Here is a 17,150-nt window from a genome sequence, read left to right as displayed (position 1 = left end):
TTTTCAAAATGTAGGAGAGTTTACAGGAGGGTAAAAAATTCTGGGGTTTATTTGTGCTTTAGTAACTTCTTAATATCTTTAAGAGTGAAGAGTAAATATTTGGCTTGTGTATACCATTGCTCAGGTCTGTCCAAGACCTTGCAAAATTTATGGAGAGATGCAGTATTATTGCTGTTTTTACAGTCGAGGAAGCAGAGTGCCTTTCTGTTTTCTACTGTTCCTGAATTACTTTTGATTTATTATTGGAATTCCACATTGATGGATTATGCAAGTGAACATTTCTGGCTGTGTCTCAATTATAGCATTATATTTTTAGTTTAAAAAAAAAGGCTAAACTGGTTGTCTGAACTTTTTTAAAAAAAGTTACTTGTATTTACACATCACATCATTTTTTTCTCTCTTCATTATCTCTGCATTTACGAGTGTAGTATTTTAACTTTTTGGCAGCATTGTTGATTTGTGTCACAATAAAAAAAAATCAGATGTATTCTGACTTCCCCAACCTTCAATTTTCCTTTAAAAGATAATATTTTTGTTGTGCTTCTGCATTTTAAATTAATGTAAGTTATAAATATTAGCTTAGGTAAGAGGGGAAATTGGAATTTCATGTGTACTTGTATGAATCTGAAATGCTGAAGAATCAGAGATGCTGAAGCACCTGTTTTTACTACTAGCAGCATTGGTACCTGATTTGCCTCTTCTGTTTTGGTTGTTGACAAAGGATGTAACTGAAGTTCCTGCTTTTCCAGTAAATCAGGGGAATATCAGAAGAGATGATATAGTTATTCAAAAGCAAATAGGAAACTTGGCTTGAGGACAAAATTGCTTTATTATTTTAAGTAAGTCCTGCATTGTTTTACTTTCATAATAGCATGCTAATGCTGAGTCTAAAAGACTTACCAATTAGCTGAAGCTTGGTGAAAATAGTAAATAGGAGATTGAAGAATAGTGAAAAACGAAAATTTTGTGAACAGGCTTGGGGTGAACAGCAAAACAGTATAAAGAAACATCTGTGAAACACTTGAAACTTTTTGAAATTAATTACCTTTGGATTATTTTAATATTAATTCGTGGTTTAAAGTGTTTTACATTATTAAGAACTGACATACAGAAATTCATTATTCAGTTTTTCAGATGTTTTAAAAAATAATTTAAACCATATTTTTCTTACTTGCTTGAAGGTAGTAGAGGTATATAAAAAATTGAAGGATGTACCTTAATAATACTGAGATCTGTTTAAAAAAAAAAGTGCTGAGGGAAGTAGATTATTCTCGGTATGTGCCAAGTATGAAATTTGTATGTAGATAATTGAGATTGCCTAACAAAATATACCTTTGGAAATAGTGCCTCTCATCATTTTGTGATGTCCCATGTGGAAATATAAGAAAATGGTTTGTCATTGTTATCTATTCTTCTTTCATGTCAGATAAGAGTAGCCTTTTCCTGGCTGACCCATAAATTAAGAATAATCTATTATAGCTATTACTACATATGGCAAAGTTAATGAGGCAAAGGGAATTGCTTGTAAAAAGGAAAACAATGTAGCCTTGGGGAATTACAACTTTTGTACTATGCATTTTGGTTCATGTTCCTGAAAGGTCTTGATAATTTCCTTTCAATGTGTGGTTGTGAAAGCTTCATTGCGTCACTGTAATTACATTCCTGAAAGGAGTTCAAATGTAGAAATTAATCCACTGGACAGTGAAAGGATTTGAACTGTTTTGTGAAGGTTGAGAGCTATATAGGGGTACTGCTTTTGGGCTTTTGGTTTTAGTTGTCTGCTAGTCTTTTAGAGTCAGTTCAGGACTGGTTTCTAGAGGCCCTTTCCACACTGCTGTCAAGCACTCCTGCTCCAGAAATGCCTGTCCCTGGGGGGCAAGTATGCCACTGCTGGGGACATCGCTGCAGAACCAAGGACCAGCTGTCACCATGAAGTTTTAGCTGAGAATAGTACGGACGAGAGGCAAAACTTTCATTTCAGCTTTTAATTCACTGTCATAAGTAAATTCTTGGTACATAAGACCTTTCTTTATACTCTTTTTATGTGCATATTTGTCAGATTTTATTTAAATAATTTTATACACAATATTGGAATAATCTGTTACATTAATGCACAGCTTAAAACAGTTCTTATTTACACTGAGCACAGAAAGACAGAGGAATGAGGACAAATACTTTACATTCACCATCTTTATCAGCATTTTAAGTATAGTTAACCAGCGCACATCACACACATCCATATTTATAAGAAATGTAGTTTCTAATTACACACATGGGCATGTAGGTGTCTCCCTTTCAAAAAAAAAAAACACAAACCAAAACCAAACAACAACCAACCTTTTAAAAAAAATTGAAATGCCATTTCCCCCAGATAACCAAAGACTTACCAAAAAAAAAAAAAAGGCAAATGGACCTGCAGGTTGCACAATTAATGAAATCGGGCATGGAAGTGTGGTGGCTGTGTTTGGACACTTTTGGTCACTGGGGCACTTTGGAGAGTATTTTTACTAGTGGCAAGTTTTTAACTCCATGAAAACTTTTTCCTGAAAACTGCAATATGATCTCTTGCTTTGGAAGTAGACCTACTGGACACTAACACATTTGGTTTCATGTGAAGTTGTCTAACACAAAATTGCAGCCAAAAGATGCTTTGGAATTTTTTGCTTTTTTTTTAAAGAATATAAATTAAAAACACATGACTTCCTTTTATGAGATTAAGGCAGCAATGGAGAATATTGTGCTACAATGTGCATTAGCTGTAGATAATGTTCTATTCTCCTTTATCACATTTTTACATTTATAATCAAAGGCCAACAAATTATTGAACTAGACTGGCTGACTACAAAATCTTATAATGGAGAAATAGGTCTTGTGATAACCTTGTTACATCAAAGTTGAATTTCTCGCCTTACAATATACACTTATATTCTATGAAAATTAAAAAAACTGGTAAAAATATTAAAATATTTCCTATACAGAGGTACCCTTATGTAAGGTAAGGTCTAGTCACTGCTATAAAAAGGCATTAAAAATTAAGTAAAACACTGGTGTAAACCAAGTAAATGCTCGCTATAAAGTTTTTATTTGTAAGGCAATTCTTCATCAGACCTATTAGAAGTTATTTTCAAAATGTACTACTTGGAGGTTCTCCCTTTGTAACTGATACTACCCACAGCAAACAAAAGCTGAGTCTTGCAGACAGGTTCACAGAGAGAGTGCAACATAAATTACAAATGCAGGTCACCTGCAAGTTTGAGGCCTCTTGGCAGTGACCAAGAAACAACATGACACCTTCAAAAGAGAGCCAGCTTAAGGCTTAGTAATTTTCTTAATTCACTGAATTTATTCTGTTCCCTTATTAAAGAAATTAAGCAAGATTAGTTTAGTATGGCAGCTAAAGAAACACCTTTAGAAAGGAGGAAAGCAAAGCACACAGGTGGCCCAGTCTTGCTGTCAGTGCTTAGGCAAAAAAGGCGCAAGCAACGTTCGCAACATGAAAACTAAAGGCAGTAATGGTTAAGTTACACATTGCACTGTGGGACTGAGACTTAAGCCTGTCAGCTTCTCCCCTCCTCGATCCTGCCCCCTCAGCCACTTGCATTGACACCTATATGATGTTCTAGGTAGGTCAGTTTCACTGAATACAATCATGATATCTGTGTTGCTTACAGTGTTCTGGCTGTCTTGTGTTTGCATGCTTCTGCTTGGTCAGTCATACAGTGATTGCAGTTTGTCTAAACATACTCTGTTTTTACATGGTGAAGAAAAATGGATTAAATTCAGTACTTAAACCAGCTATATTACACTGTTACGTTTTTCTCCTGGTTGAAATGGCTTTATCGGCCATCCAGTTCTCTATAGCAATCTCTGATGCACGTAGATGCATCTATAATTCAGTCTCAGGCAGTGAACAGTACCACTGTACAAATTAATCACCAGCTGAGGATCTTGGTCCTATGTTGATTTAATTTTTATTTGGAACAATCTGAAATTTTTTGGCCTAGGAAAAGTTTCCCTGTGCATGGCATGGCTTACAAGTCTTGCTAAGCCAGCTAAGCTTAAGCAGGCAAAACCGTGTAATTTTCCATCTAGTCACAGCTAAGGAACACATGCATGTCTGCTTGGTCAGTCTGAGTGGTCTTGGCTGTCTGTCAGCAAAAACTGCCCTTTGAGAATATGGATAAGAGGGGGGGGTGAGTGCTTGGTGAAATGTTCCCATTAAAGTCTGAGTTACAACAGACTGAAATGGTAGAACAAAAACCTGCTTTCCACAGCGCAGAAACACTCAAACATGGATGTCTGAGATACAGCTATTCCCTGTATATGATCCTCTCTGAAACTCAGTGATGCAAGGTCACAGATGTAACAGGGTTAACTGAAGGCTTCTGTAAATTATGTTCTGAAAACTTTTTCAGATTGTTTTGCAGTATCCTGTACTAGTGTACCTTTTTCCTAAAGAAAGCCAGAATGTGGCTGGCTTTCTCATGTACCAGCTAATATTAGTTTAGTAAATGAAAACCTGTAAAAATTCAAATGTCCAAGCAGCTCACAGATTCAGTCCTGTATGGTGATTTCTGGCCTGCTTTGCTTAAAATAGTCCATATGCTACTTTCAGCTTGTATGTAGATATGAACCTAGTAAGGGCTCTTCAAGGTCTTGTTTTTGACTTCTGTGATGTATTATAAACCATTTAGCTTCACATTCTAACAGCTTAACTTTCCACTAGCTGAAAGTCACTAACAGGAATGTGGGTGTGAGTCAGAGGAAGCAGACTGAAAAAGTGTTTTCCTTTGGAGGAGCCTTTCTGGAGGTGTTTCCAGAAGATGTGTCTCCCTGTGCTATAGCCAAAAGACTCCGATTTGTTCAAGGGTCTAATTTGAAACATACTGGCCTTTAACTTAAGGAGATTGTGTTCTTGCATGTGTGCTCATCTGTGGACCATAAATATTCTGAGCCCTGAGAAAATAAAGTGTATTAGAACAAACATAGCCTATTTTACTGTTCTGAGAGGCTCAGAGTACGCATATCGTTTCTGCAGGTAGATCATATACTGTTGTTTGTTGATCTGTGATAATTGTCCTAGGTCCAAGTCCTTCAGGCCCATTTTAAAATTTTTTAACAGGGCACTGAAAATACGGTATTTGTAAGCCTCATCTGTTTTGAAATTGCTCATCTATAGTTTAAATATAGTTAAATATGGTTCTTAGGAAAGAAATTCTTAAATGTTTGCCAATGTCTTGTGAAGCTTAATGAATCAGTCCAGGATATGAATGAAAGTTATCTACTCCCGTAAAAGCAAGTATCTGCTAATTAATGCTGTATGAATCAGAAGAACTGCAAAAGAGACAATAAAAGCAAAAGAATTCTTTGTGGCCTCCTACAACCTAACAGTACAAAGTAAACTTAATTCATGTCAAAACTATAGCATAAGATAACTAAGCATACAAAATGTTTGGGCTTGACCTTTTTAAATAATAACATTTAAATGGTATTTTGCTGAGAAGAAATGACCAATTATAGGAAATTTCCTCTGGGAAAATTACATACAACATACATTGCACGTGCAGTTAGGGAATGTACAATACTAACAGCCAAGTATTTCTCCTACATTCTATATTTAAAATAATCGTGTTTGATCCTGGATTTCCTGCAAAATCCCTCACTATGGTAAGATGTCTTTCAAGTGTTGCCAGGGTGTATGCCTCAGAACATGACAGAACACAAGAAGGACTGGCAGAAAAGATATGGTTCAAACGGGCGCTGAACACTAAAGCACTAGTCCCTTTTGGACTGTTGCCCATGAAAAACCCACTGTTTCTACCACAAATCTAAATCTTTGGATTTTTAGTAATGTAGCTTTAGAGCAGTACCAAGTATATGAAGAATCATCCTGCTGAGTGACAGCAGGAGGGGTGCAAAGAAAACGATCGATCTCTTTCCTTGGTGCTAACTAACTTTCTGTGGCTTCAGGAGACTATATGGATCACAGGCAGGTCTTTTTCGCTGGCAGAAAGGAAGGTCAGAAGAGAGATGCTAACGTATGACAGCTGCTTCCTTTATCAGATTTAAAAAAGGCTTTCAAGAAAGTATTTTCTAGAATTGTCAGATGAGCTACTTAATTGATTCACTAAATTCTTCCTACCAAAGCAGCCAACATAATTAGTAAGCAGATGATACTGTATCTTGAATTAGTTTGTATAAAAAAATTTTTTTCTTCTTTTGGAAGTGGGATGCCTACACCATTGGCATATCCTTGCCATGCTATGGGGATAGCTGGGAGAGCACCATTCCCTGTAGTGGGTCTGTTCCCACAATAGGTAAAGCTGAGGGAAAGTGTGAGCTGTCTGGCTGAAAATTCAAGACTGAGTGAGGGAAGACTTGCAGTTGAACTACATGGGTGACAAGGACCTGACTGTGTGAACATTTTTTTTTAAAACAAGTGGTTGGACTGAAAGGAGATGAGTATCTTAGTGGTGTTTGACATTTTCCATACTGAAAATGTATTCAGGAGCTCAAAGTAGGTGCCTAAGAGGAGCTTGGTGCCAGAGCTGTGGCTTCTTATTGGATTGTCTGTACCATATCATTGAGTGGAGGAAAAGGATATAATAACCTGGTCTTCACAAAGGTATTTGTCATTTGAATGGATGTCAAATGGCATTGTTTATTGTCCAAGAGGCATGAGGTAGTTGAGCATCTTATTCTGTGGAGAATTGAAGACATTGTTCTTCATCTCTGGGACAAGTATTATTTTTGGGGAGACTTCCTTTGGGTAACATCTTGAACTTAAAGCCTGGATGTGTGGTCATGCAATGTGTATTATCTTTCTTTTTCTTCAGGCTATTTCTGGTAATAAGATTCCTGCTTTCTCTGATTTGCCTGTTGTCTCCTCTATAGATTGCAAGTTCTTTGTCTATAAAATCTCATAACAAGATGGCAATAGTGCAGTGGTGTCCTGAGCTATAAAGACTACACTAAACCTAGGAAGTTATACGGTAATAGAAATAAAAACAATGTAGTAGGTAATTGCCTTGGGAGTTGGTATTAAAAATACAATCAAACCCTAATATGCTAGGTAAAGTTGATTTCACTCCCCTGTTAAGATAGCATTGCTCCTATTTCAGAGTGGTGATGAAACGTAACTTTTCCTGCATGGGTTATGCTATACGGATAGTAGCGATGGGGTGCGTCACCAGTGAACATTGATGCAGGTTGTTAGCATTTCCAATCATAAGCAAATCAAACAGTGTATAATGTGACAAGCTATTAAAGCTCCACGTTGAAGAGCCCCCAAGAGTTTCAAAACTTGGTGTGTATCTATGCTAAGAAGCTTTTTAGCCATGTTAAGCCAGTTACTGAAACAGCTGTATTATTGAAAAATAAGCTTTATAAGAACAAAAAGATTCTCATGTAGTTTAGCAAACAATAAAAACGGGATTAGATATGAAGTTGGTGGGATGGCTTTTTTGAAGCCCTCAACATATTTTCACTGTTTGGCCTCCTGTGTAATTACAGAACTAGAACTGCAACATTTGAAATTCCTTTATTATGAAAATATATTTAATAACATGGTTTAAACACCTACCGGCCATCAGCTGGGCCAGAAAATATGACTTCCTTTAAAATTAGAAGAAAGTATCCTTTGGGTTTTAAAACCTGTTTAAATAAAACTACTATTTATTACAGGAAGCCTTTAAGAAAAGGACAATATTTGGTAAAATTCTGAAGTATTGATTATGTTGGAGGAAAAGGATGAATAAGGAGAGAAACTTCCCTTCCATTATTCTGAACAAAAATTAGTGTTAAAATGGGAAAGGCCAAAGTCACTTGGGACTTTTAAACTGGTCTATTTTAAGAAAGGAAAAAAAACACCTCCACAGAAATTGTTTTATAAATAAAAAGTCCCATCCTTTTAAATGGTGTTTTTAAAAAGAGGAAGAACTACATAAATTTCAAAGACAAGCTGAATTGAATGTATAAGAGGCAAAAAAATTCAGAGGTAAGGTCCAGAGGTAAACTCTAGACTGGGTTCAGCTGAGTAGCTACTGCCACTGAAAATTACTGTAGATCTAGTGATAAATAAGTACAAGAAATAACTTAAAGCTACTGAATCTGGTGATCACTGGGAAGATACTACACAGTGGTAAGTGACCACAGGATAAGAACAGCACCCAAATGCAGAGTTTGTTCTGTATCTTCTACCTTGCATAATACTACCAGAGAGAAGAGCTGGAATAGAGCTGAGTATGCCTAAAATATCCTTCTAAATTACTCAACACAATCTTAATATATTTTGGTAGATTAATCCAGGTTAAATTATAATAATAGCATGTTCACAGCTGGAGAATAAAGCCAAAGTTTGGTATTTTGTGCCTCTGGGTAGTTTATTTAATTCTAAAAATTATTGTCTCTCCTTATGTATTTTAAATTCTTTATCTGGAACAAAATATAACAAAAAAAGCTTAAAATCTTTCTATTTGCATGTCGCTTTCACACTTGGCTGAAAAAGTCTGTGCAGTGTGGATCATATGATAAAGCCATTTCAATTGTTAGTATAAGGGAATATATTTTTCATTAAGTACAGTGTGGTAGCTGTAACAGGAATTCTGTTCTTGCTGCTCTTCAGCTTGTATAATTAAACTGGACAGAAAATGGCATGGACATATACAGGAAAGACAACCTTCTTCACCAAGAGAAGAAACTAATAACAAGCCACTGAAAATGAAGCAGAGTCTTCACTTCAGAAGGATGCAAACTCATATCCCAAAGGATAGTATGGCAAGAAAGCTAATGACTTTAGTACATAGTTAAAATTGCTCTTTCCTCATAATTGAGATGTATTCTTTCCTTAGATCTAAGAACGTTCAGGTGTTGTTGGTTTAAAATAGATCGTGACATGATTATCTGAAGTAATTATTACTGTCAGAGAAGTTTAATTCACTTCTTCACAATAAAAGAGCATTTAACTTACGTTAATTGCTTTTTTGTCTGCTCCCCCCTCCTCCACTTCTGCCAATAGCAAAACTCACAAGTTTTGGTCATGTAGGGATCTCATGGCACCAAAGGATGTAAGAAAAATTAAACTGAGTCTTTAAAGATCATTTGAAGCCAAGTAATAGAAGGGAGGCATTGAGAACAGAGAACAGATGTCTTCCCTCAAAGAGTCAGTAGATAAGCTCTGAGCCAGCCTGGTCCAAGCATAATCGAGGGAGCTTTGAACTTGACTTTTCTGTATTCTCAGTTTAGCTTAACATATTGGCTTTTTCCTCAATCTGTTGGTTGTCATATTGTTAGCCAGTGTTGAAGCTGTAAGGGAACAGAAGTAGTTGTTTTTATTGGTTCGCATGGTAATAGTGAGAGATGTTTTCAATACATTGATGACAAACCTAGAGTTACAAAGAGGTTTCAAACTAACAGACAAATTGTAACTAAATTTCTGTGGACTCCAGTCTGCGGTGAGAAATGTGCTGAATATAAAAGCTATTCAGTCAGTTCTCAGTTCAGTTTTAAAACTCAAAGTTGCTGAACATGTATGAGAAGAAAAGTTTCTAACTTGTTTGGTTACAGTGGTGAGTTTTGTTTACAAACTCAAACATCCTGAACAAAGCACTAACTATGCTTTAGCGATAACAAAAGCTATTCCTAGCTGTTATTGAAGGCAGCAACAAATTAGTATGCCCTGGTGTCTGGCATGGTTTGATGTATCATTAGGAATGTACTTCTCAGTACAATCTCTTCTAATTTACATGAAAATAGTTTGCTTCCTTTTTGCCATTATAAATTTGGGTTCAGAAGACTAGAACTGTGTAGGAATGGCTGTTTATAGCCCATTTGCACAGGAACATCTGCCTCTTGAAAAATCGACTTATTACTTACAGTTGGAACATAAAATCCTCAGACAACTGAGGGCAGGAATGGGGGAAAGAGAAGGCAGGAAGGGGTGCTGTGTTACTACTTATTCTTGGCCACATCAAATACATTATGGTCATGAAACAGGAAGCCTTTTCTTCCTGCTTCCATTCTGCATCCCATAAATCTACACTTGGATTATTTCCTTTAAAATTCAAGATTATGCTTCAAACAGTATTTTTCAGAGCAAGCAAAAGGCAAATTTCTTATTTTCAATACCAACATACAAACCACCACTATAAAATCTGGGTCATGTTTTGAGGTGGTGTGCATAATTCTAGTTGCTTTCAACTTTGAAGACAGAAAGTGGTCCAGCATGAATGCTGATAAGGGTAACAAGCTTCGCATTTGCATCCTTTTTATCTTCTACAAAAAGGACTTTATTTCAATAAGCTTATTTTATTTGCTAAAAGAAAGGCAGTATTTGGAAACCTATACCCTGTTTTTCATGGCTGCTTAAGAAGTCTCCAGCAGTGTTTTCAATCAACTGCAGGCCTATGGGGAAAGCCTATTCCACGTAACCAGCACATTATTTCATCACGGCCATTATGTCTAAGCTCTGACAGTGAATATTTGTTTTGCTGTTTACCATGTGTTGTGGTATGTAATTGGAGTTTAGAAAACATGACTTCAGATTGCTGCGTAATAATCAAGGGAGAGGCTATGACCTGTTCAAATGTGTGTGATAGTTTGGAAATACCTTTGTGTCTTGGTGAGACATCTCACTGTATTTGGATACAACCTAAAATACAGGATTCAGGTAATCTGAAAATTGTGGGTTCTGCTTAGTCAAAGGAGGAGGAAGGTGCCAGCAGCCTTCCAACAGAGTTGATGTGTATGGTACTAAGCCTCCTGCATCTTGTCATGCTGGCAGAAATAAAGAACCACAGACCTGCAAAGGTATCCACTATGAGGAGATTGGTGCAAACCTGTAGATGTTAAAGACAGGGAAAGGCTGGTACCACAATAGGAAGCATGGTGAAAGGAGTACAAACCTTAAACTGCCTGACATTTCCTTGGGCCACGAGTTGGTGCTCATTTTCAGGTGTGATGCAGTAAGCTAGTCTCTAAACCAGATAGGAAGAAGAGGAAAAAGTCAGCCATATGAAGTGGGATTATGTCTGTAATCCCCAATCTATAATGGGGAAGTAGCATGAACTTTATTTAAAATGGTAACTTAAATCTTTAATATCACTGCATCATGTGCCTTTAACTTTAGCCACTGAGAGAACGAGCTTATTATAAGCCCCTTGGTGTTAGCCTTTAATATAAGAAGCAACAGTAGAAAGTTTATGCAAATACTAAGTCCAAATATTTAGCAAGTGCATATGGAAAAGAACATCAGGAACAAGTTGGTATCACAGGCCCTACATCCCCTAAATTCACACTTTTCTGTTACTGCTGTAATGGGATTGACCAGTCCCAGTGAGAGAGGAGGGAGGTACTGACTATTTCCCAGTTCATCTCCATTCTCTACCCTTGTGTTTGCCATTTGGGATTATATGTATATTTTGGTTTATCGTGAACTTTCAACCAGTTTCAGGAGTTCCCATTAGACTAAGAGCACACCTTTCTCAACACTTTTAACAGCTACAATTTAGGCCATCCTACTTATGATAGTTATTTGGATGTAATATACTAGCCTTTTGCTATATTTCTCATGGGGAAACTGGTGAGTTGCTGTCTACAGGAGCTGTAAAAGATAAACCGGAACTTGCTAACACTACAAAATGAATGAGAAAATGTGGTTTTGGCCAAAGGCTTCTGCATCTCAGTATATCAGTAAACTTGTGCAAGCTGGCAAAAGCCTGTTGGGCCAGTACGAATTATTCTTTGCCACTCAGATGTTACTAGAAAATAGGTTTGTAAACATCCAAGAATGGAACAAAAAGGGTTTATAGAATTGCTGGAAATGAGAACTAGAAATCATGCACAATGTTGAGATGTTGTAGCTGATGAAAACAGGGCGGGTGGATAGGAGTTCCCACTTTGGGGTGCCTTTCTGAGATGACTGTAATGTTTCAGAAACAAGGCATTTATCCCTTTGGGTCTGGCAGGCCTACAGGAGGGGGGTGTGCCCTATCTGGGTGAAGGATGAGATCCTATTTTCTGCTTAATTCCTTTATGTGGTGGTAGTTCAGTGATTTGCCTAAGAGCGTCAGTATCTTGCTACACCATTGTGTAACTCCAGCTGTAGGAAGGGAGAGCAGCAGAACTAGGTACAAGTCAGACAGTAAAGATAGGTTATAAAACTATGGCATATGATGGGACAAAATTCAATACTGTATATAATGGTGAGAAGTCTTACTTCTGAGCACCGTTAGAGGTGTTTAAGACTGTAGATAACTTATTGTGATAGTGATGGTAAAATTATACAACGGTAAAATTAATATGATCAGTGAACCTTAATCCTGTGCCATTTTGAACTGATAAATAAACAAAAGTACAGGGGGTGAAATGTAAGGAAATATGGATGTGTTTTTTCCCAAAGAAACAGGTTCTTTTAAATAGAATAAATACATTAATATGACACTTAAACATATAAATGAAGTTAAAAGAACACTATTAAGGTTGCAACGTTAAACTTCTTGCTGTTAGGCAAATCATTAGAATAAGATGGCTCAAATTGTTTCTCCCTCAGTTTCTGCTTTATTCCGTGCACAGACCAGGCATATTATGCATGGAGTGAGTTTATGTTATGCAAGATGCTGCTGTCTGGTACCCTGGTTCTTTTACTGACGTTGTTTAAAAGCCACAGGCTAGATGAGACCATCAGGGATACCTGTATCAGATTTTTTTTTGATATCTAGATCTATTTCAGTACCTTGGTCTATCTTGAATATTAATTTTCTTCAAGCATTCAGATATTAATGATGAACGCAACAGAAAGATCTGCATTAATTCTAGCTTTGCAGAATGTTGAAATAATTCCGGTAAATAGAAGATAAGAATACATATTTGACAGAGAAAATCAAAGTGGTTGCTGTTAAAGACAGAGTACTGGGCTAAATGGATCTATTGCTGTGACCCAGTAAGGCATTTGTTCTGTCCTTGCTGGATGTTTGTTAAATGAACAAATGTCATTCTCCACACAGGGCCACTTTGGTGGCACATCCCACTCTTTCAGCATATGGATATATATGTTTAGAGACTCTTCTAACGCTAAGACAAGAGAGATCTGAATTAATGTTGTGCATACAACAGTTTACAACGCTTCAGCATGGAGTGATAAAGCATGCCTTGTACTGAACTCTGATTAGGTGGAACTGTGTGAAGACCATACCATGCCTCAGAACTGAATATGAAGATACCATAACCTGTATATTTTTTGGTTAATGAGGAAAAAATATTTCATCAATCAGATTAGTTGCATACATTAAAAATATTTTTTTCAGAATTATTATGGTGTTATCTGAAAAACTAATTTCTACCTAGAAACTCAAGCAGCATGCAATAATCCTACCTCAAAACTCCATTGCCTCTGACAGTTGGATCCAAAAAGTAACTCATAAGTAATAGGTTTTGTAAGAGAAACAAACTGCCAACTTAGATCTAGCCATTTCATTTCATAGCAACGTTTCATGACATTTTATTAGCATTCTACTTACTTCTTTAAAGGTCCCACGCACATTCATGAATTTATAGATAATATAGGCAGGCACAAGTATCATTGAAGATAATGCTATTCCCCAGCCAATGCGATTTGCCCAGAGAGGGAAGGTGTAGTCATCATAGGTCAGAGGTTTGAAATTTATTATGCTGACTATCACAACAAACTAGGGAAAAAAGAATAAAACAAACCACAGTTTTGAGATAAAGTAACATTGTGGAAAACCATTTCATATTTTTTATTAAGCAGTACCCTAAGGTATATTTCAAACCAATTTTACCATTTACCTACATCCTATTTACTTTGTGCCTCTTACTGCTTAAACTTTTCAAGTTCTTGATGCATTTGCTAGTGTTAAGAGTTCATTTTAGCTACTCTGGACACAGATTATTTGAAATTTTGTTGGGGAGATCAGGTGGTTGTCTGTTACTGCCTCATTTAAACTAGCGTTACAGGTACAAAAAAGGGATTCTGTAGTTAAGGAAAACCTCTGCAGGATCTGTTGTTTTCCCCTTCTTTGTTTTCCAGAGGCATTAGGCTTCCTTTAGAAGTTTTGTACCCATTTTTTAACAAGAGGCATAATAAAAACTCCAGCATGATACATTTACTGAGGAAAGGATAAGCAGCTTTATGGCCTGGAAAAGAAAGTTATGTTTTGTTTTGTTTTTTTTTTTTTTTTTTTTTTTTCCCTGCTGGTGTTACGTTGTCCAGTACTAGATGTAAGAAGGACGGGGTGGGGTACCACCCTATTTCCCTCCTCTTATATCCATATGGGTTGTGTAATATGCAGAGTTCCTCAATTTGTTTGTCTGGGCCTTTACATTCTGCTCGATATTGCAATTTGAAATGAGAGTATTTTGAGCCTAGGGTTTCAAAGGCTACACAGGGAGAGTGAGTAATGTTGTGGGTTGGAGGAAGCTGATAGTGTGAAACCTGGTTAGAGAAATACTGATTCCATGTTGAGATTTTTCTTGGGATGATGTACATAGCTGGAGACAATATGGAGAAAAAGCTTCAAGTAGCTATTTCCTAATATCAGATACCTGACCAACTCCAACTAACCTTTTTCTTGCAGAGAATTTTATTTATTGTTTGGAACATCTATAATACAGTACCAGTTCCAAACAGGGACCACCTTGCACTAAGCACACATGGGATTGTTAAGGCAAGAATTACACTGAAGTCTGGCAATTTTATAGCCTTTCCCTAATTATCCTAAACTATATATATATATATATATATGAAAGAATTGATACCTGATTTTTTTCATTTTTATTTACTATGCTTATGGTCTTAGTCTCTTCTGGTGAAGCAGTTTGTATGCTTCATATAAGTGGTGGTAAAAATGCTGTTTCTTAGATCAAGGGACCAGATTTCTAGAATTTGTAGTTTTTAGTTATGTAGGCTAATGGTAAACTACTTTTTTCATGCTAGTGGCCATCTTTATAGTTTTCACTTATAAATTAGTAAGTTAAACCATTTTTGTCAATTTAAGGTAACTTGCTTTATTTTCTTAGTGTTTGAATAATGAACGTAAAAGGCTGTGAGAAGGTAAATTATATTAAATTTTCCCATATAAATCAAACTTGTAATGTCCATGTTGCCTTTTAGAAAAATTGAGAAAATACACAGCTAGAACAAAACTGTCCAATGTCCCCTACCCAGTATGATATCATTCCCATGGGTTTTAAAATATCTTGGTACTGAGCAGTTAAGTTGATATGTTCCAAGTTTAGTACTTCTAGCTGGAAAAAAATATTTTGCATTGTGGTGGCTGAAAGATGCATTACCCACAGATTCATTCTGACCCTTTTGTTTGTAGGCTTTGGTAGGAAGGTAGTGGGGCTGTTTCACCAAGGAATGTTAAGCCACTGAAGATTAGACTGACAGTCCCTTCAGTCCCTTTCTCTAGCTAGCTTGCTAGATCTCTTTCTTTCTAAAACTTAATTTTTCAACAGTCTCCTAGTGTACAGAACCTAAGAATGCTTGGTGCAGCATTATTCTGTTCAACTTGAGTCAGTCTGTTTGAAGTGCTGCAGGATATAGTTCCATTCAAGCTTCTTCATAGAACAGTGTTTAAAAGCATAATTAATACGTGCTTGGTAGGTGCTTGCTGATGAATTGGGGCCAGGAGCTCTTGTATTAAAAAAAAAAAAAAGAAAAAAAAGTGGTCCTGAAGGCTGTTATAAAAGCCCACCCAATGTATCTTTGGAATACCAATACTGTTTTAAGAATGTGCAACTTTAACACAATTAATAGTCTCCTAAAATCATAGTGAGGTCAAATTTCCATATTGTTCATCCTGACCTTTTGATTTACAAATATGCATAGGAAAAGATCCCAGTAGAAAACTGTAGTTTAGTTCTGAATCTAACCTTTACACAGAGCAACCAAATTCACACTTCGGGATTTTTTTCCCCCCAGATGTAATGAAGCAGTTGTTTTTCACATCAGGCAGCTTAAAAGGTATATTTAATACATCTTTTCGGTGTTTCACATAGCTAATTAGTGGGTGCAGTTGCATGTTAGTTTTTCTAAGGTGTCATTCCACAATTTGGGGATCTTTGTGTCCTCCAGTGAAAAGTAAATTCTTGCTAACACAATCTCTTATCCCTGGCTGGTTTATTTTCCCAACAGAATGATTTACGTTTTATATGCAGAGATGCTGGGGGACAGGGAGGACACTGTCAAAGTGTTCAGTGTTCCCTAAGAAAAACTATTTTCTTTAAATCCTGCTCAACTGAAGGAACAGAAGATGGTCATAGCCACAATTAGCTTCTCTTTCACTTCTGAAATGTATTATACAAAATATAACCAATGCCATTGAGGAGGAGAAAAGAATTAACTTAGTGTCTCCTAGTCATCCTTACAACATCCTGCATAACAATGCATATCTTGCTCTTGGTACTTGTATATTCAAGGAAGTGATATACTACCATTCTTTCCATGATGAAATAATTATTGACACTTACCAATAAAAAAGCAGGGCTAACAAATTTCCAGCACAGTCTCCAGTAGAGGCCTGGCTTGAAGCCCATCATTTGTTGGATATCTTCACTGAATCTATCCACACCTAGAAAGGATGTGAACATCAGACTGGTGTAAATCAATACTGACGAGATGCTGGCATGCCCAAACCCATCTGCTTTTTCAGAAAGCAGACATGAATGACTGCCAAATCAGAAGGCATATAAGATGATAGTACTGATCTTTCAGTGACTAGATGTGTCTTTGACATCACTGTATCCAAGACTTAAATGCTTGTGAGCACTTAAGACCTGTCGGAAATAGCATTACCTTTGAAAACTGGCATTTCACAAATACCTAGAATTGAAGTTGTGAATGGGACATGCTTCTTTTTTAAAAGTTGTGGACTATTGTAACATAATTTACTGAACCCCCCCCCCCCCCCCCCCCCCGAACCCTTATTCACACAAACCTGATAATGAGGTAGAATCATATGATTCTTAGTTTATCAAAGGACGCTTATTTGTTCCACTTCATGGCATACTTTACTTCTTTCAATGTTTCACTGAATACCACAGAATGTTCATTGTATCTATGACAAACGTAATTTCATCTTTCATCACCTTTCCAAGGAACTAGGGCAATGATGCTTCTGTTCAGTGTAAAT

General features: G+C 36.6%; 1 protein-coding gene and 1 long non-coding RNA gene across 5 annotated transcripts in view; one reads left to right on the top strand and one right to left on the bottom strand.

The window, feature by feature from the left end:
- LOC308053506 overlaps nucleotides 1-17,150 on the top strand; it is a 193,996-nt gene that overhangs the window by 34,202 nt on the left and 142,644 nt on the right. The window lies entirely within an intron of this gene.
- The window catches only part of SLC6A2 (solute carrier family 6 member 2), a 98,602-nt gene continuing 83,422 nt past the window's right edge, over nucleotides 1,971-17,150 (bottom strand). For 2 of the 4 annotated variants that reach the window (XM_080364760.1, XM_080364758.1), the window contains 4 exons: nucleotides 16,489-16,589; nucleotides 13,515-13,682; nucleotides 10,902-10,973; nucleotides 1,971-9,303 (listed from right to left, as the gene is read on the bottom strand). In XM_080364760.1, coding sequence (XP_080220886.1) covers nucleotides 9,280-9,303; nucleotides 10,902-10,973; nucleotides 13,515-13,682; nucleotides 16,489-16,589 — 365 coding nt within the window. In that variant the 3' untranslated portion in view covers nucleotides 1,971-9,279. Of the gene's footprint in view, nucleotides 10,974-13,514; nucleotides 13,683-16,488; nucleotides 16,590-17,150 lie in introns of all 4 variants that reach the window. The other 2 variants (XM_080364759.1, XM_080364757.1) reach the window with 1 other exon arrangement.

Source organism: Falco punctatus (assembly GCF_963210335.1).
Source record: "Falco punctatus genome assembly, chromosome: 14".
Classification (NCBI taxonomy): domain Eukaryota; kingdom Metazoa; phylum Chordata; class Aves; order Falconiformes; family Falconidae; genus Falco; species Falco punctatus.
This window is presented reverse-complemented; position numbering and strand designations above follow the sequence as displayed.